The 26068-nt window shown below is 31.9% G+C and overlaps 2 protein-coding genes across 3 annotated transcripts in view; one reads left to right on the plus strand and one right to left on the minus strand.

The window, feature by feature from the left end:
- Positions 1–1384: 1384 nt before the first annotated feature.
- LOC126746344 (zinc finger protein ZFP2-like) overlaps positions 1385–26068 on the minus strand; it is an 87101-nt gene continuing 62417 nt past the window's right edge. The window contains exons 6-8 of the mRNA XM_050454565.1: positions 18627–18831; positions 4490–4685; positions 1385–2063 (exon numbers count right to left, since the gene is read on the minus strand). Of these exons, the coding sequence (XP_050310522.1) occupies positions 1810–2063; positions 4490–4685; positions 18627–18831 (655 nt within the window). The 3' untranslated portion in view covers positions 1385–1809. The remainder of the gene's footprint in view (positions 2064–4489; positions 4686–18626; positions 18832–26068) is intronic.
- LOC126746346 (uncharacterized) lies at positions 8972–11945 on the plus strand. Of its 2 annotated transcripts, XM_050454568.1 has the most exons (3): positions 8972–10474; positions 10854–11321; positions 11425–11945. In XM_050454568.1, the coding sequence occupies exon 1, from the start codon at positions 9069–9071 to the stop codon at positions 10023–10025; it is 957 nt and encodes a 318-aa protein (XP_050310525.1). In that variant the 5' UTR covers positions 8972–9068; the 3' UTR covers positions 10026–10474; positions 10854–11321; positions 11425–11945. The 2 variants fall into 2 exon arrangements, with proteins under 2 accessions (XP_050310525.1, XP_050310526.1); XM_050454569.1 differs by lacking the exons at positions 10854–11321; positions 11425–11945 and adding an exon at positions 10547–10722.

Here is a 26068-nt window from a genome sequence, read left to right on the forward strand (position 1 = left end):
TGCCAACTATAAAAATTACCATTTAGGATAAATAATGGAAAACAAAAAATCTTCTAAACAAACTTTTATTTTTTGAGGAAATAATATTGGCCCATTGTATAATGAAACACAAAAATACATTGGCAATAATAAAATTAAACGTCTTAGTTCTGTCATAAGGAGAATTTTTTTCGGCAATACTTTGCTCGGCCAACGTTGCTGGTTTCATAATTGCAAGCTGTATTAAAATATCTAAAAAGAAGAAATATAATAGATACAAAATATATTTTTATGTGCAAAATAGGGTTTCAAGCATAAAATTAATATTAGTTAGTAGGTAAAAATTATAGTAAGTTAACCCATCAAAAGCTAACCTGACAGAATTTTTATGTCCTTTTCCTTTGACTTTTCCTTTGACTTTTTTTGGCAGTCCATCTTCAAGCTGTTCACCAAGTCCTTTTTGTGGGATTAGGAAATAATGTTGGTAACGCGTTAGGTAACAAACGCTTTCTTGAGGGCCCTGCACTATAAAACTTCTCATCAAAATGGTACTCAAAGAGCTTATAGTTCCTGGTAAGTTGTTCTCTAGGTATCGAAAACAAGTCTATTCTATAGCAAGCTGCCAGCCATAACTTGGCACTGAAAGTCATAAAATTACACGTACTCTCACGAGATGTGTAATTTATGTATTTTTTTTTAATTACTGCATAGATAAATACCTCTAATTACTGTAATTACGAATTTAATAAAAAATAAATAATGAATTACTGTAATTACGAAAAACAAAAAAAGAAACAACTTATTTTGAGTGGAAACAATTAAAAGAAAAGTTGAACTTACCGATCTTCTTCCTGCGGAAAAGCAAAGATAGAAACACCACACCCTGTCTTTGAATGACATCCACGAAAAGCACAGGTATAAGGCATATTATAAAAGTTTTTAATAAAATAAAGAGCACAATGACAACACAGACAAAAAATAAACTAGGCGTCGAATATTACCGGACTAACCGACGGCTGGCAGGGGACCGGCAATAAGACAGGTATACCAAATAAGCTCGCACATGCGCAAGAAAAATCGGTCCCGGCTTTGTCCCTTCTCGGTGGTTTGAGTTTTTTCTCTGCCGCCACTGCGAAAAGGAATCGACCGATTTAAAAAAAATCAAACGTCAAAATAAAAGACTTCGAAAAGCCTTTTAAACAAGCTATTACTCGATACCCCTAGCCATTTAAAATTTTTAAGGGGATGACCCTGGGGGGCAGAGGGTGAAAGGGGGGGTGAGGTAATTTTAGGTTAGAAAGTTGTCCGCCTTGACAAACCTTTTGACGTATTTCGGCGTTTTTTATTTTTAAACAGTGATTTTCGATAAATCCGTGGTGGGAAGTTTTCAAATAAACACCCTGTATACACTTTTAATTATATTTACGTTTTATCTATTTATTTTTGAGTTCACCTCCCTCTAGCGATACCTCCTATTGCAGGATTTGACTCTAAATGTATTTTCATTTAATACTAAATTTGTTAAAAAAATGAGCGACGATAAAAAAAATATATATTTAAAAAAAAGTTTACTTGCACCTGCATTTTACATTATTTAAGTAGATCTTTACTACTAAACCTTAAATTATACCAAAAAATACAAACTAAATAAACTAATAGAAATACAAAGACGATAAGCTTAAATTAAGTACAAAAGAATCTAATACTGCTTAAAATCACAAATGTCCTCTATGGTAGGACCCATATGCTACATATTTATCAGTCAAAATTCTGGCACCTTCGGCCATCGATAAGTGTCTATTATCATTTACATTACTTGTTAAGATTCTATTATCTATAGCCACCAAACGGTTTCTCGTTACTCAGGTTGCGTCCAGCGTTATCTTGCACCAACAATCTGGTTGGTTCTACTACGTTAACCAGCATCGTGGGATCTCCAACCATTATTCGAGATTCTTCAGTTGTCAAAATGGTCCGATTGTCAGCTAAAAGGTGCGCAGTATCGGCCAGAAGTCTCGTGGTATCGTGAGCAATAGCGTCTACCTGAAGAAGGCGAAGTGGTTCGTCTCTAATCATACGGGCATCTGGAAAAAGGGAAATAACGCTATTTACTGATAATAATAATGATGATGCCACACCATAGCCGTACAAGCCAGTCACAGGAGCTCAGTGTAATTTAAGTACAGTATAACCTCGATTATCCGAATCATTAATTGCAAGTGCCCGTTCGTATAAGCAAAATGTTCGGATAATTAAGTTTTACATAAAAACATGTTTTTTGTTGCAAATTTCTTTATTAAAATATGTATACAACCTTTAAGTAAAACATTTCATGTCAGTTAATTTTTTCTTTTAAACATATAAATATGTAAAAACCTTGACACAAAAAAAAACACTTATTTAAAAAAATCGGTAATTTTTTTTTGCTTTATAGCATTCATTGCCATTTGGTTAGCTCTATTTCTCATTTCCTCCAATAGAAGGATATGGTGTTGAGCTTCTCCATTATTATTTGCCACTCTATACATTTATCAAAAGAGGATACCGCTTCATTATGCATTATAGACTTGGTAGCTATGAGCCCATGTTCTTTTTCTGAATCTTGATCTTCCTCATCCAAATTTATTATAATATCTTCTTCGGTCATTTTTTCGACGGTTTCTTCTTTTCCTACATCCCACTGTTGTATTTCTTCATCAGCTAAACTTATTTCAATTTTTTTGATAGACCTATGATTTCACCCAGCTCTTGATGAAAAATACCTAGTTTTAAGCGATTCGCTAAACTAGCAAGAGATATTAGATCTTCTTCATCCCACTCCTGTGCAATCAAAATAGGTGGTAAGAGCGATTTCCAAGATCTTCTTAACAAGCTTTGATTGACAATTTGCCAAGCTTCAGCCAGTTCGGTTACGACATCCTTTAAAGTAATTTTTTTCAATTCCGCCGATATAAGTATCTCCTGGTGTCTCAACAATTTTTTTTAAAAGCTTTTTCCGATAGTACAGTTTGACTTGCTTGAATTACGTGTTGATCCATTGGTTGGATCAAAGGAGTGCAGTTAGGAGGTAAAAACATTACACAAATTTGTTTATCCTCGCTGGATAAATTTTCTGGCCCAGGTACATTATCAAGGAGTAGCAGTGCTTTTTCAGGTAAACCCAAGTCATGCATTTTTTTGACGTACGGCCGGGACAAAGCACGTGTGAAACCATTCTGTGAAAATTTCTCTTGTTACCCATGCTTTTTTTTTGACCCATGTAAACTACAGGAATGTAATGGCTTTTAAATGAACGTGGCCTCTTTGATTTACCAAGAACCAGTAATTTTAACTTGTGGCTACCTGAAGCATTTGAACAAGGCATAAATGTTATCCGTTCTTTATTTTGTTTTCTGCCTGGAGCTGAATTTTTCTGGTTATAAACCAATGTTTTTTGAGGCAACATTTTCCAAAATAGCCCACTTTCATCAGCATTATAAAGTTGATGGGCATTTAAGCCTAACTCCTTAATTTTATCATGAAGTTTTAGTTTGAAAGGATCTACTGCAGAGAGGTCACTGGAAAGTTTTTCTCCGGAAATAGGAAGCTGTCGAATTCCAAATTCAAAATGTTTTTTTGAGGCAACATTTTCCAAAATAGCCCACTTTCATCAGCATTATAAAGTTGATGGGCATTTAAGCCTAACTCCTTAATTTTATCATGAAGTTTTTAGTTTGAAAGGATCTACTGCAGAGAGGTCACTGGAAAGTTTTTCTCCGGAAATAGGAAGCTGTCGAATTCCAAATTCAAAATTTAATTTTTAAAAAAACGTAAGTTTGAGAAACATGTATGCATTGAAATTTTACCTCTAGACCTCGCCTGCAAGGACCAGGTGTAGACCAGACCGCCTTCTCCACGTCAGGATTAGCACTTAACCTAAGACTCTTTCGATTTCCAGGGCCACTATTCAAGCTAGCAAAGTAGGCCAAAAGTTTTGTGCGGTTCTTCTTTATATCACAGATCGTACATTTACCAACACCATACTTAGTAGCTAAATTTGACACATTGTCACAAGCGTCAATACTTTTTTAAAATTGTGACCTTATCACTCAACTGTAAACAAATGGCGTTTTCTCTTGACATATTTGCAGTGCATATACCTAATTGTGTTACACTCAGGAAAAAAGAGTCTAGAACATGTACGTAACACGCCGCTTAACGTGTCGTGTACCCATCCGCTGATCTAATCCAACTCATTAGTTTGTTTAACAAAACGACCAAAGCAAACACCCGAGAAACTGACGAGTCGAGACCTGCAAATTGACGCCACTGTTCGGTTAATCAGGAGGGTTCGGATAATGATCAAAAATTTGTTGGTTCGGCTAATCGGATAAACGCGTGTTCGGATTATACTGTACTGTAGTCGAGGTTATATTGTACTTGTTTGACGTAGCAAAATTATTTAAAAAACTTATAAAACGAGTTTGTTTGCAAATACGCTATAGGGAAAGTAGATTAAAGTAGCACATACCCGAATTTTGTATCGGGATTCTGGTACCCTGTGTATCCATAATAATTGGTTGCTGAGACTGCGAAATTTGCTGCTGTGTTGGTGGCTGTGAAGTAATATGATTGTGCGGAATCGGATGATGAACATACTTTTCATCCGCTGGATACTTAATCAGACACTTTCCATGATCGCCTTTGTCCAGGTTGTTTGCATGTACCTAGAACAACATTTATTTACTCGAAGAAATAGTCAATTTTTTCTCAAAGATACCGGTTTAAATTAAATACTAATAAATTAAACTCCAAGTCACAGGTCTCAAATATATCAGGAAAATAAAAATAAATAAAAATGCGAAAAATAAGATTTTAAAAGGCTGCCATTTTGCTATGGGTGGAAGTAATGACTTAATATTCTAGGACCATAAAACATTCAGTGGGAACTTTCAAACGATGTATCGCATGACCCGCCTTTTTAATTAATTTTATTTTTCAATATGGCGTCCCGCCGCCATTTTGAAGTTTTGCAAAATAAGCTAGGGACCAATGAGTAGTATTTAGGTTGCTAAATTTGGAAAACTCACATATATCCTCAAAAAACCGAAGTACAATATAATATACCAGTTATATTGTACGGTCTCGATGTCGACATTCACCATGACAAAGAAAAGTGCACAACTACATGTTTGTAAACGTGCAATGGAGATTGTGATGCTGGGACTAAGCTTAAGAAATAGACAAGGAAACGAGGATATCAGGTCCAAAATGAGCCACCTCATAGAATAATGTTAATACCACATGTATGAAGCTTGTATGGTGAAAATCGGAATCGTATGTCGGCCATCTTGCTTGGCAAAATTGACAGGAGCTAACAGAAGTAACGTTGTTGGCATTGACTGATAAAACATCATTTGAGTTTTTTTTTTAATTTCCGTGTAATGAACCGTGGGTTGGGACTGTTTTAAGGATGTTACATTAAATCAATAACATTCCTACATTTTTTTTTTCAATATCGGGAGTAATGTTTAATGAGAAATTGATTTGCTGCAATTCCAGGTGTCCGGTAAGAAAATATGATTTTATTTATTACTGTTATTTCTTTGTATTGTAATTTTTTAGTGTGTAATAAAATCAAATTCAGTTGGTTTCAATCAAGATGTTTTACCTTTCAAATATTTCATTTTCAACTTGATTATTATAAATACATATTACAAAATGGCTGGCCTCTGATTTCATTTTCCACAATTAAAAAATTGATTAAAAAGTTCTGTAAATATCCTTCATTTAAGAGTAGGTATATTTTAAATGGCTCCGATAAAAATAGTAAAAAAATAAGGTTTCAAATTTAGTTAGCTTAATAACTTTTCAATGTCCTTCAGTCACCATTACAAGAAAAACATGGAGAGAGAGATATGCAATGTAAATTTTATTAAGACTTGAAGCTATAGAATTTGTTCTGATCAGTTTTACTGCTGGCTTTAGACTACAATACATATTTATTTAAAAATTTGTTTTGTCATTATTTTTCACAAAAATCATTTAGAGAATTTATTTTATTTAAGTTTTGAACTGCCTATTTTTTTATTTTATTTCAAGCTCGTATCAGACCACTTCCTGTGTTCACTGAGATGAGACAGAGGTATATACAGATATGATCATTCTAACTTTGGACAGGACTCCCTATAGGAATTATATATCGCGGTAGGTCTGGCAACGTTGTGACAATATACTCGAAGCAGCGGACCCCGCCGAAGCCCCAAACCGAAACCCGAAACGAAAGTCGAAACCCTTCAGTATTCTTAAGGCGTGCAAGCGGGGATGCACTGCTCTGTGGCAAATAAAAAAAAAATTGTTTCGTTTGAGCCTTTGCTGCTGCCTGTCCTAACAGCAGAAAACAAACTAAAAACCGACTGCAATAATGTTGTAAACATAAATTAACTAAATATTGAACAGGAAATAAAAAAATTAATTCAAAATAAAGCAAAAAATTAAGTTAATTTGATAATATTAAATAAAAATTAAAATTATCTTATGTCAGGTTCAAAAAGGCCACCCTGTTTAGCAGTGCAGTTTTAACACAAAGCTCTTCTAAATTAGTAGCCCGTTCATTTTCGTGACTATAAATTTGTCCTTTTAGGTATCCTCAAAGAAAAAGAATTGGGGGCTAAATCGGGGCTTCTGGCGGGCCATTTAATAGTAGCGTTTCCACTGATTGTTCGATTAGGGAAAGACGTTTCGGGAAATTGACGTACCACTAATGCGTTATGAGCGGGACAACCATCCTGTTGAAACCAAACTTGTTCTAAATTGATAATGAGCTCTCGAATAGCAGGAACAACTTCATCGTATTGGCCTATAATTGAATCACCTAAAATGCCAGCCCATATATTAACCTTTTGCGGGTATTGTGTACGTGTTGGTATGCTTATGTGCTTATTTTCCCTCGAATAACCCACTGTAATGGACGGATTATGTTTAACACAAATAGTATAGATAGAGGACTCATCTGAAAACAAAATGTTACGAATAAACATTTCGTCCCGATTTGCCCTTTCCAATACTTCATGGCAAAATTCCATCCGTCTCTCATGGTCCTGTGGGAAAATTTCTTGGGTTTTTTGCAACTTATAGCACTTGTACTTATTTCTTTTTAAAATTCTTCTAACCCTTAAAGGCTCAATACCCGTTTCTCTGGCAATGGTTTTACTATTGCAAGGAAAGTACATTTCAGCAACAGCACAAACATTAACCTCTCGAAGCTCCCTTTCTTCGCCTAGCGGTCTAACAACAGGTGGTTGCTCATTTGCGTACCAATTCCTGTAATTTTGCAAGCACCCAAAGGTCTCAGACCTATAAATAATTGCAAAAATTGTGCTGCGTACGGGAATGGCCGATTTTCGAACGTGAATGCAATTCTGCCTGATTATTTTATCGACAGAACTGCCGGCATAATACCACTTAATAATTTGCCTTTTTTTCCTCAAGAAGGCACATTTTAAAAAGAAAATAGCGAGCGGTTTTAAATTTAATCTTTGCTAATTAAGCAGGAAGCTAGGAATAAAAATAAGGTTAAACGTTTAAAATACAATCTAATATTGGCGGTGCAGTGTGGTGGGGATAAGAATTGTCTCGTTTTTCGATGAACGAGCGGAGAGTCGTGCGGCAGAAATATCAGTGTTGCCAAACGTATTAATTTGGAAACGGCATGTATTGTGCCCTCTGTCTGTCTCATGCGGACTCCATATGTCCCCTCTCGCTTACGCTCATATGACTATTTCCTATAGGCGAGGTTTGAACGATTATATCTGTAGACTAAGAGAGCTGAGCACCCAGAATGGATCAGAGTGAATGTTTTTGTTATAACTTGTTTTTTTTTTAAGTTTTTTTATTTTCTGTAGGCATTTGTCTTTCAATTATTTTTTTTTTAATATTATAGTTCCAAGTTATGTTGTTAATATTATGAGCGACCAACAAATATATACTATGTATGTGATATATGCTATACTATAAGTTTGTTTCATTTTCAAAGAGTTTATTTTGTATTGCAGCTAGTATATTGTTTTTTTAGATAATACTCTCTTATAGAATTTTTAATTAGTTTTTAAAATATGTTTAATTTTTCTTCGGGAAACACAGAAATATATATTAAACAAAGATAATTCATTCAGCAGTCAAATTTAAATCTTTTTTACAAAGAACGTTATTATACATTTTTATAGAATAGGTAATTAATTTAGGTGTAGTTATATTTTATGTATGTATTGTTTTAATTTTTATGTCTGGATTTGGCATGTTTTGTTTTTAAATTATTTTTGGTAATATAGATTATGTATTCTTGTAACTTGTGTAGGTTTAGTACATGGGTGTTAGTAGTGATGTCGTTAGTCTTGTATTATCCAAAAATATTACCTTAATTGTCTGCTAGCTGAACTATATACTTTATAAAATGTTCAAAATAAAAAAACATGTATTATTAATATATTATTATCCTCTATAAAGATAATCTGTTTCTGTAAAATAAGGATATTATGAACCTAATAGTAATGCCTTTACATGTATGATAAGAAAATAACACAAAAATCTTCACCATATTTTCTAATCTATTTGGGTTGACACTGTTATAATAAATTATTGTATGTTATGTATATAACTTGCCAACACCTAATCAAAAATTAAGCTTTTTGATTTGCTGTTTGCTTTGGATATTGCGATTAAATAATAAAATTATGAGATTCCTTATTAAATGAAATTTGAATTTTCCCGCCCAAATGTGGCCACGCCTTTCTACCATTTTTATTGGTCCAATTAAGTACGTCTAACTGTCAAGTTAGTTACAATAATTTCCGTTGCCAAGCGAGAGGATGCTAGCAGATTTGTCAGAAGAATTACTTGCGGCTATTCATACACCGTCACAATTAGTCCTGACATTTGAAATGTCACTGTCACCGTTGTCTTTAACTTTTGAGGTTATTTGTTATTTATTCTGTTTTCCGTTGTTGTTATAATAAATGTTATTATATTAAAAAAGGTCATGGTAAGTAAGTACTTATATTTATTTTATTTCTATATCTTATAAATGTAACTTGTATTTTAGCGCATAAAATATGGATAAAGAACAAGTATGTGGTAATTGCAACAAATCATTTTATGATATTTCAAACTTACGAAGGCATATAAAAAATTTTCATGAAAATGATGCCTTATTATTACCTTCGTATAAGTATAAAAACGAAAATGATTATGCTTACACCTGCAATTGTGGCAAAAATTTCTCAAGGAAAAACCTGTTTACTTATCACTTAAAAAGTCATTCAAAAGATGGTGAATCTTCTAACATAAATGTACAGGGGCAAAAATTTCCAATATGTAATTTTACTTGCATTTCTGAAGATCTTCATAAACATTTTACAAGTTGTCATGATATACTTATTAAGCAGGAGCTTTTAACATTTGAAACTTTCGAAGATTTTGAGAGTTTTAAAAACAACTTTGAAAATGAGACTGGGTCTAGGTTTATAATACTCCAAAGTAAAACATTATCATCAGGCAAATATGTAAAGTATGCTTGTAACAGGTCTGGTGACTACAATCCATCACTTCAAAATCGTAAACGTCATTTGAAGACCCAAGGTACCAATAAAATCAATGGGACCTGCCCTGCAGGGATTACCCTTTCAGGAGGTGATGATATAAAATGGACCTGTAAAATTATAAAAAATCATGTAGGGCATAACAAAGATCTGGGCCATTTAAATTTAAGCTCCTTGGAAAGGAAAATATGTGCGGAAAAAATTGCTTCAAAAGTACACTTTCAAGTGATTCTGAATGATATCAGAGACTCTGTGTCTGACTCAAAATTGCAAAGATTGCATCTGTTAACTCGAAAAGACCTTTTTAACATTGAAAAGTCGTACAATTTATGTTCAGAAGTCATAAGGCATAACAATGATGCAACAAGTGTCCAGGCATGGATCAATGAGATAAAAGAAGAAGGAAACATGTGTATATTATTTTACAAATTCCAAGACACTGTTATTGAAGAGCACCCTGAATTAAAATAAGATGACTTTGTCCTTATAATGAATCAGGCTCAATGTGAAATATTACAAAAGTTTGGTTCAGATTGTGTATGTTTGGATAGCACACATGGCATGAACATGTATGACTTCCAGCTAACAAATTTAATGATAATTGACGATATGCGCCAAGGGTTTCCTTGTGCCTTTCTACTTTCAAATAGAGTGGACAAAGAAATTCTAAAACTATTTTTTTCTTATGTAAGAAACCATTCTGATGTCATAGCTCCTCGGGTTTTTATGACCGATATTGCTGAGTCGTTTTACGATGCTTGGATTGAAGTAGTGCATAAGCCAGTTATGAGGTAATATTCAAATTTTGTTTTTATTGTATTACCTACATAGAGTTTATATTTTACAGACTCTATTGTTCCTGGCATATCGATCAAGCTTGGAGAAAAAACGTTCCAAAGATCAGAAATAAAGAAAAACAGGTTTGTTTTTATGTAGATGTATGAATGTAGGATACACAATATGCAATTTTAAATATGTTTATTCCTTTACAGGAGGCTTCTATTGGTCGTGGCCCACAAATGCCTGTGTTTATTTTTTAATTGTCAATTTGTCCTAAAAATACCTCCTTCTTTATTTGATTTTATTAAAATTTTCAAAATAAAGAAGAAACATAACATCATATTATGTATTTAAAATAGTAACATTTCGACGATTCTTGCGCTAATTGAAAAAAAGCTCATGCAACTTTTTGTTGTAGACGATTAATGAAGGCCTTTTACGAAGGAATTTTTCAAAAATGTACTGTTACATTAAATTTTGTTAATAATTTTTATTATTAGCCTATTTTTTTTGTTTTAGATTGAGGTCTATAAATTATTAAGAATTGTTATGGAAGAGAGAGACATTACAGATTTTAGTAAAATTAGAGATAAGTTTTGTGAAAAAATATTGGAAGATCCAGATACCCAAGAATTTGGAGAGTATTTTACAAGATATTATACCAAGAATTGTGAATCATATTTTTCAAATTGCTTTAGATTAAATTCAGGATTAAACACTAATATGCACCTAGAACGGATGCACGGCACATTAAAACATATATACCTTGGTGGAAAATGAGTCAAAAGACTAGATAAGGCAATATATGCCATAATGAAGTTTATGAAAGACAGATTATTTGACAGAATAATTATTTTAAACAAAGGTTGTGCACTCATAAATATTCCTGTTCTTGTGTCGATTCTTCCATAAAATGGATCATATGTAAACATATTCACCTTCTTGGAAGAAAACTTATTGATGACATGCAAAAGAATAAAATATCTGGTAAGCCAATTATTTACTTATTAATGAATGAATGAATTAATGAGTGACTGTACTGTAGTTTGTTGTATTTGTTATAACTGATATTTTACATTGTTTCTTTAAGGTTTGGTACCAGATATTGCATCTGAGGATCTAATTCAAGAAGAAAATTCTTTAGTAATAGCATCTGAAGACGAAGCAAAAGTAGAAACGGATATTTTAGCTACCTATGTTACCAGTAGTAATAAGAATAATAGTGAAAATGCCAATATTACTAAGGAACTTGAAAAAGTCAAGCAAGAGATTCTTAATTCACTTTTAAATGTAAAAACAATGGCTCAGCTTGAAGTGGTGAAAAAATGTATTAGACCAATAAAACCAAAACTAAAAGCCCTAGAAGATTGTTCATCTCGATCCCAAATCAATAGTAAACGCCAACCTTTAGTTGCAGCGAATAAAAATATATTGCCTCAACGGCGATTTTATGCTACAAAAAAAACAAAGCAATCCAAAAAAGCTTCCGTTAAAAGACCCACTCATTTTAAATCACAAAACATGACCTTATCACTCATAGGTAATGTGAATTTTGTAAACCATTTGTAAATCATTTTTACTACAAAATAAAAGAAAATACATTTTTTTGTTAATCAATTAGATGATTTTATTTATTTCTAAAAAAATGAATAGCGCATATTTGTGGATTTTGGGCGATCTAATGGTAAGTACATTTTTTTAATATGTTCGTCAAAAGTTCGTTTTTTTAATATGTTAATAGTAAAATAAAAAATAATGGTATAGTTAATAAACGAAATTTTGGACTTATCAGCCACAAACATAAAAAATTGTATTGCTTTGAAGTAGAAAACAGAATAACTAACAAATAACCTCAAAAGTTAAAGACAACGGTGACAGTGACATTTCAAATGTCAGGACTAATTGTGACGGTGTATGAATAGCCGCAAGTGAAGAATTTCGATCAGTTTGTATGCAACAATGATCGAAATTCATCTGACAAATGATATATTGGTGTTTTGTAATTAATACAGTCTGATAAAGATGCACGCAAACATTTTTAGTTATATGTAATTCAATCTCGAATTTAATCAAGTCCGATAGTTCTTAAATACAATAATTTACTTAAGGTATAATAGATTTTCTTATATACCAGGATCTATCTATCTAAGCTTCTACCTATCGACCTTTAATGGTTTTTTATTTTCTATCCTACCTAGCTATTTTTAAGTTTTTTAAATAAAAAGAAAGAAAAAAATAAAGAATAAAATATTGTAACTTGAACCAGCGTTTTGGTACTTAAAGAGAGATGAAAAAGGTAAGTATTTTGACATATTTCATTTTTATTTACCTTGATAACCTTGATACAGATTAAAGTATCGAAAAGGATTGTTTATTTAATAAATTGGTATTTTTTTCTTCTCATTAAAAAAATGTTATGTAGGCATTGAGAGCATTAACCATATAATTAAAACAATACCTCAAGGGGCCAACGGTATGTCCCGTGTTTGTAATATTAGTGAAGCCATCACAGTGTAAAAAATATCAATGTCAAAATGGTTGAAGTGATATATCTTAGCAAGTACTTTGTGATGGCCCTTATATTAATTAGGTTTGTTCTAGCAGAAGTTTGACCAATACACAAACGGTCTAGAATCATGAATCATTTCGTCGCAGACGAAAATGCGCATTCTAGCAAAACTAATCCGGGATTCTGACTGCCTGTCAGCTGTTCTAGCAATAACAAAGTTCAGTTTGGAAATTAGTTTCAAACTACTGAAAGTAGTCCGTAAAATTCCCCGAAGGGATTTCGGTTTGGGACATGCGCAAGGTCTGTTTTCTTTTTTTGTTTGCCATTTAGATAATCAATAAGAAATGTATATCGGATTTGGAGATTGATCACGTTTCATTGTGGGATAATTGAAATTTGATTTTTGCTGCTTTCAAAGTATTAGGGCTGGTTTTAGAGTTTTACTACTGTATTAATTAAATATCTAAAGGTAGGTATATAAAAAATTCAATAAAATTCTGTGTAATTTTACATTATATATTGGGTATATAAATATATCCAAATTTTTATTATTACGGGTTTTAAGAGAATCTAGAATGTCATCAGACTCTTCAAGTTCGGATTCAAATCATGGATTTGCTTCTAATGAATCGAGTGATGATGGACTAGTAGATATCCTGTTCCAAGGCAACAGGAGACCAAAAAACGAAGGCTACCTCGAAGTTACTGTACCACTGTACAATAGCCAGAAATTTGAAAAGAAAGTTGAGCATTTTCGAGTTAGCAGACAAACAACTCGAGTTAGCTCAAGATATTGGCCATAGGTTTGAAGAAAGTGAATTTTTGAACTCACAATCTGGTGGAAATGGCAAGCTATCAGCCTACGAACAAACATTAATTTTTTTGTGGTTTGCTGGTCATGAAGCTTCTTCATTTAGAGATGTTGGAGATAGATTTGACATCACAATTAGCTGCCTTTTTTACGTTCTTAAAAGCATGATGCATTTCCTGTAAGTGGAATGTCACCAAACGGCCATCTGATCTTAAAAAGACAACTATTGAACAACATTTCAGAGAAAATGGATTCCTAGGGGCCATTGGAGCTATTGATGGTACTCATATAAAAAAGAATGATCCAGACTCATATTTAAATAGAAAGAATTTTTACTCCATCCAGTCCGTAAAACACCTATCTGCTAAACTCCAACAAAATAAATTATGTGGAAGTAACAGCCCCCTTAATAGTTTTTTCTTTAAACCGGCTGCTCCTGAGAAAGTTATTAAAATAATTAAAAAAAAAAAAAAATTCTTCTGGTTTGGATCAAATTACACCAAAATTACTAGGACAGATGCCTTTTAGGGTAATTGAGGTTTTGCCAGTATCATAAGCTGCTCATTTTCTGAAGGTCTTTCCTGATTAAATAAAATTATCAAAGGTAATTCCAATTCACAAGGGCGGAAGTGACAATCGTCCAGAAAGTTTTCGACCTATCTCCCTACTGACAGTTTTTTCTAAAATACTGGAGATCTTGGATAAGAATCGCCTTACTGAATTTTTAGATAGGAATAAAATAATAACTCACAATTTGTATTCAGAGCCAACAAAGCACTACAGATGCCATACACCAATTACTTCAGCATGTTTATGAGAGTATTAATGGCAAACAATTGACCTTGTCAAAGCATTTGATTGTGTTAATCATCAAATGCTTTTGAAAAACTTAACATTTATAGCTGCAGGGGTGCTGCTCTGGATTGGTTTGTATCATAGCTGGAGAACAGGCAGCAGTGTGTGTGCGTTAGAGGCCCTTGTGGAACTGAGGTGCCCTCTGGACTTAAGATAATTAGAAATGGGGCTCCTTAAGGTTCTGTATTGGGTCCCCTCCTGTTTATACTATATATTAATAATCTAGCTGCTCTCAGCCTCAAAGGGAAGCTAATCCTTTTTGCAGGCGACACTTCTCTATCTTGGTCAGGGCAGGATCCATCTCTTCTTCTGAGCGTTATTAATGAGGACTTGCACAAAATTAAATGCTGGTTTGATGAAAACAGGTTAGCTTTAAATACTTATAAAACTAAATTTATGATTTTTCCAAACACACTCTCCTAGAATATCCTTTCAAATTCACAATAGTTTGGTTCAGAGAGTGGGTAAGTATAAGTTCCTGGGATTAATGATCGACCAAAACTTAAAGTGGAATGTTCACATTAACAAGCTATTAAAAAGTCTATCATCAGCCATTTACGCAATAAGAACAATAGCTATGGAGAATAATAATCCAGGCATCTCAAATGAAGTATATCATATTCTGGCATTCTGTTCTTTGGTTCCTGTACTGCTACTAAGTTATATTCTCTGTTTCTTCTGCAGAAGAGAGCTGTTAGGGTCTTATCATGTGCAGACTATAGAGACCACTGTAAGCCTCTGATTCAATACTACAAAATACTAATTCTATATGATCTTATTTTATTTGAAACATTTCGTCACTGTCATTCTAATACCTTCCAACAAAGGGATAATATAAATAATTACCAAACACGTTCTAGACAAAACCTTCAGGTGCCTCTGTCTCAGAGCACTTTAAGCAGAAATACTATTTTCCACTATGAAAAGCTAATGTATAATTTATCGTTAAGGATTCGCAACTTGAATAGACGAAAATTTGATATTGTCATTAAAAAGGTTTTATTGAGATCTGCTAATTATTCTTTCACAGAATTTCTTGACCTATCTATACCTATGTTGCAGAACCTTAATGACTTGTAATTTGCGTGCATATATCTATAGGTTAATTTTATTTTATTTCTCCTGTACCTCTAATTACACTTTGTAATTGTTTGTTACATGTTTATTGTAGATTTAAGAACTCTTTGTAAATTGTACAGCAAATCTGCTTTTCAATAAACTTTTGACTTTAGACTACAGGTCAGTTAAATAAGAAATACCTATTTATTTGAATTGTTATCAATATATTTTTTATAATTTCTGTCCAAGACCCTCCACTGATTCTCACAATTAGCTGGAGTATAATTGAGATTATACTTGTTATTCATATGTGCTGCTATGATCTCTCACATATTTTTTATATTTTGGATTTCTATTCCACCTACCTTATGCCTAAACATTTTGTAGCTATCAATAAGTATGAGTGAATGCTCTTTTGTCCAAACCAAATTAGTATCATCTTTATTATATAATGAAGATATTTTATTCACGAAAGATCGACAATTTTCTGGCTGTGGGTTTATAAAAGAAAACTGTTGGGACTGTTGTATAGAAATTGGTGTTTGAGTATTTTCTTGGTTAGAAACTGTTGTTGATGGTGAAGAAATTTTTGGACGCCTCCAAATAAAAATATTGGCGATTTAGAGAAAGTTCCTACAGCATAGTAGTAAAATTACCATTAACATCAATGGTATGCATTTAAAAAAATAATATTTAATACACTTATAATAAAATAATTGTTTTTATTGAAAAATATTTAGATGTTCAAAATAAATAACACAAAACCTAACCAACAAACATATTACATAACGGTTTTGAGTTGCGAAATGTCAACGTCATGTCTTAAAAAGATGTTCTAGCAGATATAAGTCCGAAACCGTTTGCAAAGCGGTTTCAGTCTGGTCATGCGCAACTGCGATATACATCGAACTAGTTTCAAACCATCCCAAATTTCCTGCTAGAACAAACCTACTTATGATCGTCTTTCAGAAATAATTATTACATCTTTTTTTAGCGCAATCTTTCCTAAGGTATATATAGGTACTATCCATTCCACTGATTATCCATCATAATTCCTGTTCCTAGAGTACAAAATACATGTCACAATAAGTATAGACCAATTAATACAGTCCTTATTTACGAAATTCCTGGAATTCCGCCTAAAAGAACCGTTACTTAAGTACTGCAAAAATTATAAAATAATTATGCCCAATCAATCAGGTTTTCGTGAGAATCACTCCTGTGAGTGTTTGATCATAAATGTTTGTGATGATTTTCTTAAAGCCATTGACAATTTTAAAAAAGCTTTTTTAAAAAAACGATTTTAAAAGAGCCGTTAAAACCATTCAAAGATATATGAATTATAACAATTGAGAATTAGATATACAGTTTTCAACTAGTGTGTCCAATTGTATAGTGTTAAACAGGCTCCACCATAAGGAATACTTTTTGGGAAAATTTGGGAAATCCTCTTTAAAGACTATAACACAAGATATTGCTTGGATTTCGTTTTGGAGAAATGTAACACCACTCAATTATTGACCTCTATATTGCATGAAGACTTAAGTGAGTTTAAGAAATTAATTGTTTTTATAAAACTGGGATAATCTAAATTATTGATGCCTATTTTACATTTTTGTTTTTAATGTTCTGCTTTGTTCTATTTTTTTTTATACCAAAATGATGATTAACCTGTGATCACAGTTTGCCTGTGCACTAGCCGGATTCAGTGGCGTAGTTTTTTATAACCATTTGAATAGCCACTATAAATACTATTTAATTATTTTTATTCAGTATTTTTAATTATAAAAAGAGATGGAATTATTCTGGAACTTTAACTACTTAGACAGATAAGGAAAGAGCAAAGAGCAGATTATATATTAATAACTTTCTATACTGGAAATTTATACAATTAGTTTGCGGGTACAAGATGTTTAAAAATGGCGGTGTATATTATTGTTTAAACATTATTCTGTTTCATTTTTGTTAACGGCATAAACCTTTTTTGCTTTATTGAAGGGTAACGACACCTAGTTTTTTTATTAGTTGGCAACTTCCTTTAAATTGTTACAAGGTGCAGTATATTTTTTAGCGGCTTCCTAGGTATTTTAAATAAAAGTTTGGTTAGACTTTAAATACATTTACTGTGCAGGTTGTTTAGGTTATCTTTGGTCAAATTTGTTTTAACAAAGTTTAGACTTATGTACAAGAAAACTTTTAATTGATTTGATATCACAAGTTTATGATTATAAATATTGGTTTAAAAAAATCTTTTAAAGAGAACTTACGTACACTGCTTTCCTTTTATTAATAAAGAAGTTTTAATATTCGTAAAGGTAAATAATATTATGCACTTTTATCATTACGCTGACGATTATATTTACATTTCTCTAGACTTTTTCTAACAAAAACTGAAAACAGTTTATATATGTTCTTTATATTTTATTTACCAAAAAAAATGTGTGAAGTGTTTTTATTTATATTCACAGAATATAATTAGATATTTAGAACACATAAATATAGATGAAAGAAAATCATTAAAAATAAAACATACATAAAGATTACGTTTGTTCAAAAAGTCCGAAAACGGAGTACTTTCGAAGATTTAATAAATATACAGGGCATATAAGGGTTATTGAGAGGTTAGACATTTACGAAAAACGGAACATCGGGTTTGTGATTTAACTATTTAAAATTTTTTTAAATCAAAAAATAATTAATGTGTAATCAATGCTATTCCTAAAGAAAGGTATCACTTATTATTTATATAAACAAACTATGTATTAATAAGGCAATAAGAAAACCAAATTTTCACAAAAAATCGTCGATGTAATGCTCGATGCATTTCGGTTTTGAGTTGTTAACTTATCAAGTATGAAACAGGTGTTTTTATTGTTTTTTAAATCGTATAACAACTAGTAATTAGAAATTTTCTATTTTAATTAGACCTTGAAAATGTGGTTCGAAAATTTGACGATTTTTTGTGAAGATTTGGTCTTTTTAGTTCCTTAAGGACTAGACTTGATTCTGGATCAGAACTTGATGAAATAAGTATTAAAAATGTAAATAATAACTATACCTTCATGTGATTGTTAAGGGTACTTGTCTGCGAAAAAGCTTTTCCACACGTGAAACACACATAAGGACGTTCGCCACTGTGAACTCGCATGTGCCTTATTAAGATGGTGTTGACCGTAAACCCGCGGTTGCATACTGTACAAACATATGGACGTTCACCTGTATGGTTTCGCATGTGATATTTCAACTTCATTACAGTGGTAAACCTAGAAATAATTTGGTTGTCATTAATAATTAATACAAATTTCCAGCAGGTTTATTTATGATAACATTCAGTTATAGATATAGAAGAGGAGATAATGCCAACCGCTTGTAGTGCCTGTCAATAGATAATATGGGAGATACGCACGCATCATTATTTTGTATAATTTTTAAATAATTTTTACGTAAATTTAAAATGATATGAAAGAGCTTCATTACTTCAAAGTTTGCAGTGTGATAAATCCAGTAAAATGATTTGGAGAAGTTTAAAAAAAACCTCAACATTTAGACAGCTAGTAGGAATAGCGACTTCTTCTAAACATATTATGTGAATCAAATTTAATAAATAACTTTTTTATAAGCGTCTTCCATAAATTCGATCACCGTTCAGATAAAATAAATTTCTACACAAACCAATAGATATGCTAATGACATTTTCCAATTTTCATTAGTAAACCAGTACATTATACAACATTAATCCATAATATTAAACCCAATGCTGCTGATACTGATAAGATTTTTTTCGATCTATATGTTACAGCTAAAACTTTTTGACTTATCAACCTTACATCAATATAACACTATCTCAAGCTGCTATTTCTATGTTTTTAAGTGTTAATATTTTGAATTAAAAGAAATTTCAGTCTAACTCTCAAAATATAGGCTATAACATTAGAAAAATCAATTTTCCATTGTTATATCATCTTATTTCTGAGATCCAGTGGGACTTTTTGCATGATATAGTTGATGTTAATGAAGCTTCACTTCTAAGCTTCACTAAGAACTTCTACACTAAATAAAATATCGCTTTTGCTTAATCAATCAGTCCCTCTGTTTAAAAGGCGTAATACCAAATATGTTTATCCTAGGTAATATACCTCTCAAATTGTAAAAGACTAAGAAAAATCTAGGCTACCTAATAGATGGAAAAGAACAAAATCGTTTTTTCTTTTCCATTTATCAAATTGTTGATTAAAGCCTTTAAAACAATAAGATCCACTATTAAATTAAATATCGATTTAGATTATAAAGATTATACAGGGTGCCTATTTAATATCGCGGTGCTCGATTTCGGCTAAACCGTGAAACGGAAAAAGAACTTTAATAGTGGGAATATTAATTGAGTTAGAGGTACCACTTTTTAAAATTAGTTTGGTTGATACAGGGTGTCCCAAAAAAGCGTGATACATACTATGAACTTTTTTTTAAACGGAACTACCTATATTTTTTTTCTGAAATGGTCAGTCTGATGGTCAGCTGAGTCTCATTTGACTCTCTCTTTAACCCTAAAATTATTTTGCCCTAAAATGCGACCTTGCCTAGTTATTAACAATTTAAAGAAATTTTCACGAAAATCAATGTTTCACTTAAATATTAATATTTACCACCGACGTTGTTTATTTTTTTGAAAAATCTATGTAGAGTCCTTGGCTAAGTTCATTTTATCTTATAAAATTCCAAAATTTGTTTATTTTGATACAGGGTGATCAAAATTGTTACTCAAATAATGGTATTTTCAATTAAATTTTGCGTTATTTTTTTAAATGGAACACCCTATATCTAGTAACGCATTTTGATAGAGCATTCTTTTATCTTCAATTTGATACCAACAAGTTTGCGTTTATCTCCAACCGTTTTCTCCAAATTTATTCTTAAAGGAAGAGTACTTATTTTTCATAGGTATTACAACGTTTAATTTTACTTGAGAATTATTAAAGTATACTGTAAGCCTAGAGTACTAAAAACAAACTAGAACAAAAACAGTTTTAAATGAAGAAATTAAATTGGCATTCACCAAGTCGGTTGGAGAAAAACCGAAAATTACAATAAGACAAAAAATGACTTACAAATAGGTCTGTTGGAAAATGCCACAAGAAAAATTAGTATCACCCCTATTAATTTCAGCTACATCAAGGACTCATCAAAAACATTAACAACATTAACTAAAAACATTATAAATAAGTTCTATCTCATAAATTGCTCAAAATATTTACCGTTTTGCTCTAAACACAAATCAGCCTTACGTGCGAAAATTTTTTTAACTGCACGAAGCGTAGTAGACGTCTGAAAGACTCTTTTATGCCCTCCACCATATTTTGCCTAGATTTACAGACTTCCCTACAAGAAGAAATCCAGAAGCGTTAATTCCGGTGACATAGGAGGCCATTCAGTGGGGCCTATCCAGTATAAAGTTTAATAAATATGTATAAAAAAATTAATTTGAATAGCTAACCTAGCCTTCCAATCCACCTATTACCAAATTGGTGTGTGATATGTTCATTAACATCAGTATAAATTTGAGCTTGTGCACCCTTCAACTGATGCCGTATTAAGTCGCGAAGTGCGGAAAATTCTCTCTTAAGAAACTTAGAAAATTTTTTCCTGTTAAACGATTTTCAAAAAGGATGGAACAATAACAAAATCATGTAATATTGCACCCCCACATTGATGCTCCATCATTGTTGAAAATTATTGATAAAAACTCGATGGAGATTCACAAAATCATTTCTGTGGAACGTACATTCATTAGTTAAGGGCACACATTTTAAAAAAACCTGCTGCTTTATTTTGTGCCTTGATGTAGCTGTGCATGATAGGAATCATATTTGTTTTTCTTGGGATATTTTTCCACAGACGATTTCAATATTTCTAAGTTCTTACTTATTCGTTCTCTACAAACTAATTTTCAGTGTTGCAACAATGGTGATTACCAATTGGTTTTCTTCATTTAATACTGTTTTCGTTCTAGTTTGCTTTTGTACAGGATGTTGGAAATTATTAGGAAATTTTTCCTAATAAACTCTTGAAGCCAAAAAAACTCCAAGGCATTCACCGATAACGTAAATAATTTACTTATTATCGCTGAGAGTAATTCATTTTGACACAAATCTACTTAACATGACTGATAAGTAAACATTATAATTGACGTCACACAATAAAGAATAAATGAATTAAGGCCAACTTTTTACTTGTAAGACAATATTTCTTATTTATAAATGAGAGCATCAGGAGGTTAATATTATTTGTCTCTAACTCAGTGGCGTGCAGTGGCATTAAGAGTAAGGTAGGCACTAGGCAATAAGGTAGCATAATTTTTTTAAATGTACTTACCATTAGAAAATCGTCGAGAAGAATCGTTTTCTTGATGAAGTGGAACATTGTCTTTATTTACACAAATTTATTTAAAAATGCCTGACTAACTGAGAAACAGAAACAATATTTTTTTATAAATTAGTTCAATACGACGATTTTTCACCAAAAATGCATTGACAACATCATCATTAAAAGTCGACTTACGTTTTAAATCTAGCAAGAGTTCTTTCTCCAAGGAAATTATTGATAAACTCCTAAGCCGTTCTTGTCCTTGAGTATTACGTAAATACGTGTGGATGCGTTTTAATCCAGAGAATGAACGTTCTGCAGATGCCGAGCTAGCGGGTATTGTTACGATTAATTTTGCTAATTTGATTAATTGAGGGAACACTTCGCACATTTTTTTTCCTGGCAAAAACGTATGACTTCATAAGCATTCATGCCTTTGAATTCTGATAATGAATACAAACAATTAAGCTCATTTTTCAATGTCTCAAAATCAAACTTTTGTGCGTATTTCAATTTTAATCCATTTCATCTGGAAACTTATTTCTAAAAGTTTCGAAACAATCATCAATTTCGCTTTTGATGTTGTCAACTATTTCTCTGAAAATTTGCCTGTAATGCGTTTTAACATCATCCATATTTCGTTTTCTTCGAGGTTCGCCATAAGCATTTGCACATTTACTATATATTTTTTTCGAATTATATGAAGAAATTCTCTAAAAATGCTTTGAAACTCTCATTTTTTTAATACAATAGCCAATATCAGATAGTTTCGACTATATAATATTATACAGTACATCCGTCTGAACAATTTGATTGAAAATTTTCAAAAAATAATTGAATTCAAAATCTTCTAGTGTCAATAAATACATTCTAGCTGCCGAAAGATTCTCCCCATCCCAGTTTGATTGATTTTCAAGCATATCATTAAATAAGTTTTTCAAATTAAAAAGTTCACTGAAAATTACGTCTACAGTTCTGGAGTTATAGGCCCATCGAGTCTGTACTACACGTGGTAATTTTTTAGAACAAAATCTAATTTATTTAATTTCGTTCGCTTGTCGCGTATAAGCGCTATAATAGGTGCTGCCTTCGCCTCTCCATATATTTTTCATACCAAGGCAATGTCCACCTTACGAAGCCCGCATATGGGCCACCTACATGGGGAATAGCAAGTGCGCTTAAAAGCAAGATTGCACTATTTTGGATTCCTGGAAATGTTTGCGTTTGCTTTATAATGCAGATGAAAATGATATTTGATATTTTTGATAAAAGGAAGAAGTGAATATAATACTTATTGTAATTTATTTCTCTAATTTTACAAATATTGCTAGGGTAGGCAATGCCTTTTTGCCTACATTGTTTGCACGCCACTGCTCTAACTACTATTATTTTATTATGGTTATTACAACTATTGACTTTTTTTCTTACTAAAAAGTGTTCAAAAGAGAATTGAACAGAGATTGAACTGATTCCATAAAATATTTATTAATTGTTTTCCATCGTAAGTGTCGTAATGCCTATAAAAAATAAGTGTTACTCCTCCTTTAAAAACAAATTTTGAGAAAACGGTTAGAGATAAACGCAAACTTGTTAGTATCGAATTGAAAATAAAAGAATGCTCTATTAAAACGCGTTACTAGATATAGAGTGTTCCATTTAAAAAAATAGCGCAAAATTTAATTTTGAGTAACGATTTTGATCACCCTGTATAAAAATAAATAAATTTTGGAATTTCATAAGATAAAATGAACTTAGCCAAGGACTCTACATAGATTTTTCAAAAAGATAAACAAATATTAATATTTAAGTGAAACATTGTACATACAAGTATGTACCAAGCTTTTTTGGGACAACCTGTATTAAACAAAGTAATTTTAAAAAGGGGTCCCTCTAACTCAATTACCATTCCCACTATTAAAGGTTTTTTCCGTTTCCCGGTTTAGCCGCAATCGAGCACCGCGATATTAAATGGACACCCTGTATATATAGCTAATACTGAGAACTATATTAATTAAGATCAGAAAAAATTGTGGAAACTTATACAGGAAAGGCGAAGAATGTTATGAGTTTTAACAATACCTGTTTAAATAACCTTGATGACATAATCAATGCACTTGCCGATTTCTTTAGCAGTGTTTTTAATCACCCTCTCATTTATTTAATGATGTCCTTTCTCAAAATATAATAGTTTTAAAACTGAACCATGCAGATGTGATAACTGCCTTTAAAAACTTATCAGGCTTGGTTTTCATTCAAATCTTGTAATGTTTTTGTCTATTTGGTAGATCGAGACATGTAAACAGCAGATAGACATTTGTAGAATATAATAGGTTTAGGCCATATCTTTATAAAGCATATAGCGGTGCTTCTCGCGGTAGTAATATGGTTTCTTTTTTGTTTTCCATTTTATCAATGACACATCTGCAAATATTTTCAGCAATTTCATCTGTTTGCTGACGACCTAAAGCTTTTTCGCATTGTAACTAATTGGTGTAAAAAGTGTCAAGATCTTTGTCAATTTCTTTGCTAAAAAATGAAGTTCGAGACATTATACATTAAATGGTACAATTCTTTGTAACGGTGATTATAGGTTTGTTCCAACACGTAAAAAAACCGTTCTTGGGACGGTACTGTTCGTGCGCAATAGATAAAATGCGTTCCAACGCGGAAGAGGAACAGTTCTTATGTGTGTTCCAACCTGATGTATTACCGTCCGCGGAATGGTTCCGGGAACGGTAATTTCGATACTTGTCCCGTTGCTAGTACTGATTGGGATGACATGCGCAATAAGCCTTGTTAGCTATCATTTGCCTGAAAATCTCACTTGAAAATTTTCAAACTTAATTTGAATCTATTTTTAGATATTTTATAAATAAGATATAATTAAGGTGAAAATGAGTGACGAAGCAGATAGTGATTTTTTTTGCAAGGGTAAAAGATGAAAATTATTTAGGTAAATTATAATAAAAATGATTTTTAAATTAGAGTTGCCTTGTAATAATTGTAATACATTTTTGGAGGAGACGGTACAAAATTACTCTGAAAAAGTGTTCTTTGAGCACTTTAGGTTGTCTAGAGTTATTGCTCAAAATATTAGTGAAAGATTTCAAACAAGCCCCTATTTTCATCATGGATCAGGACACTGGAAATTTAGCAGCTTTGAGTCAAGTAAATATCAACAATTTTTTTAAATTAGTTAGAGTTATGTTAATTTATTATTTGGTTGAAGGTTCTCATATTTTTATGGTACACAGGACATCAAACCGCAAATTACCGTGATGTGGCAGATCGGTTCAATGTAACTATAAGCTCGGTTAACAGAATAATACGACGACTTACCTTATTTTTGAGCAATTTTTCTTTAGAAATAATAAAATGGTCAAACAAAGCAGAAAAGCGTATAAGTGAAGAACATTTTAGAACCAATGGATTTCCAAACATCATAGGAGCAATTGACGGATGTTATATTAAAATAGATAAGCCAAACAATGATCCTGATTCTTACATAAACAGGAAAGGGTATTACTCCATTCAGGTAAGTAATTAAATTAATTTTCATTTGTTAAGATAGTGCCTGTAAAAAGGGAAATTGCAATAGTAGAATTTTAAAATAATTTCTCAATGGGAATCATGGGCAAATTGGGGTATTTATCAGATTATAGGTACCTGTTAATTTAAAAAAATATATTATTTTATAAAATCTGTTAATTTTTTGTTTTAGATGGAGGTGGTTTGTGATCACAAGAGAAAAATAATTGATATATTTATTGGATATCCTGGATCGGTACATGATAGCAGGGTTTTTAGAAATTCACCCTTAAAAATGCACCTAGAAGAAAAGTGTGGTGGGTACTTTCTTTTGGGAGATATCCTTTACAAGGAAACTTACTTACACTTTATAAAGACAGAGGTAATTTTGACAAGAAGGCAAAGAAATTATAATTTAAAACTAGCAAAAAATCGATATGTTATTGAACATTGTTTTGGCGTTTTAAAACAAAAATTTCGACAATTGTATCAATCTAAATTAAGAAGTATAAGATTTATTGCTCACTTTATAAGAGCATTATGTGTGTTGCACAATATTGCAATGGACAATGAATTTATTGTAAATGATGAAGACGAAGTGCCAAATCTTCA

This window comes from Anthonomus grandis, chromosome 17, assembly GCF_022605725.1.
Source record: "Anthonomus grandis grandis chromosome 17, icAntGran1.3, whole genome shotgun sequence".
NCBI classification, from domain to species: domain Eukaryota; kingdom Metazoa; phylum Arthropoda; class Insecta; order Coleoptera; family Curculionidae; genus Anthonomus; species Anthonomus grandis.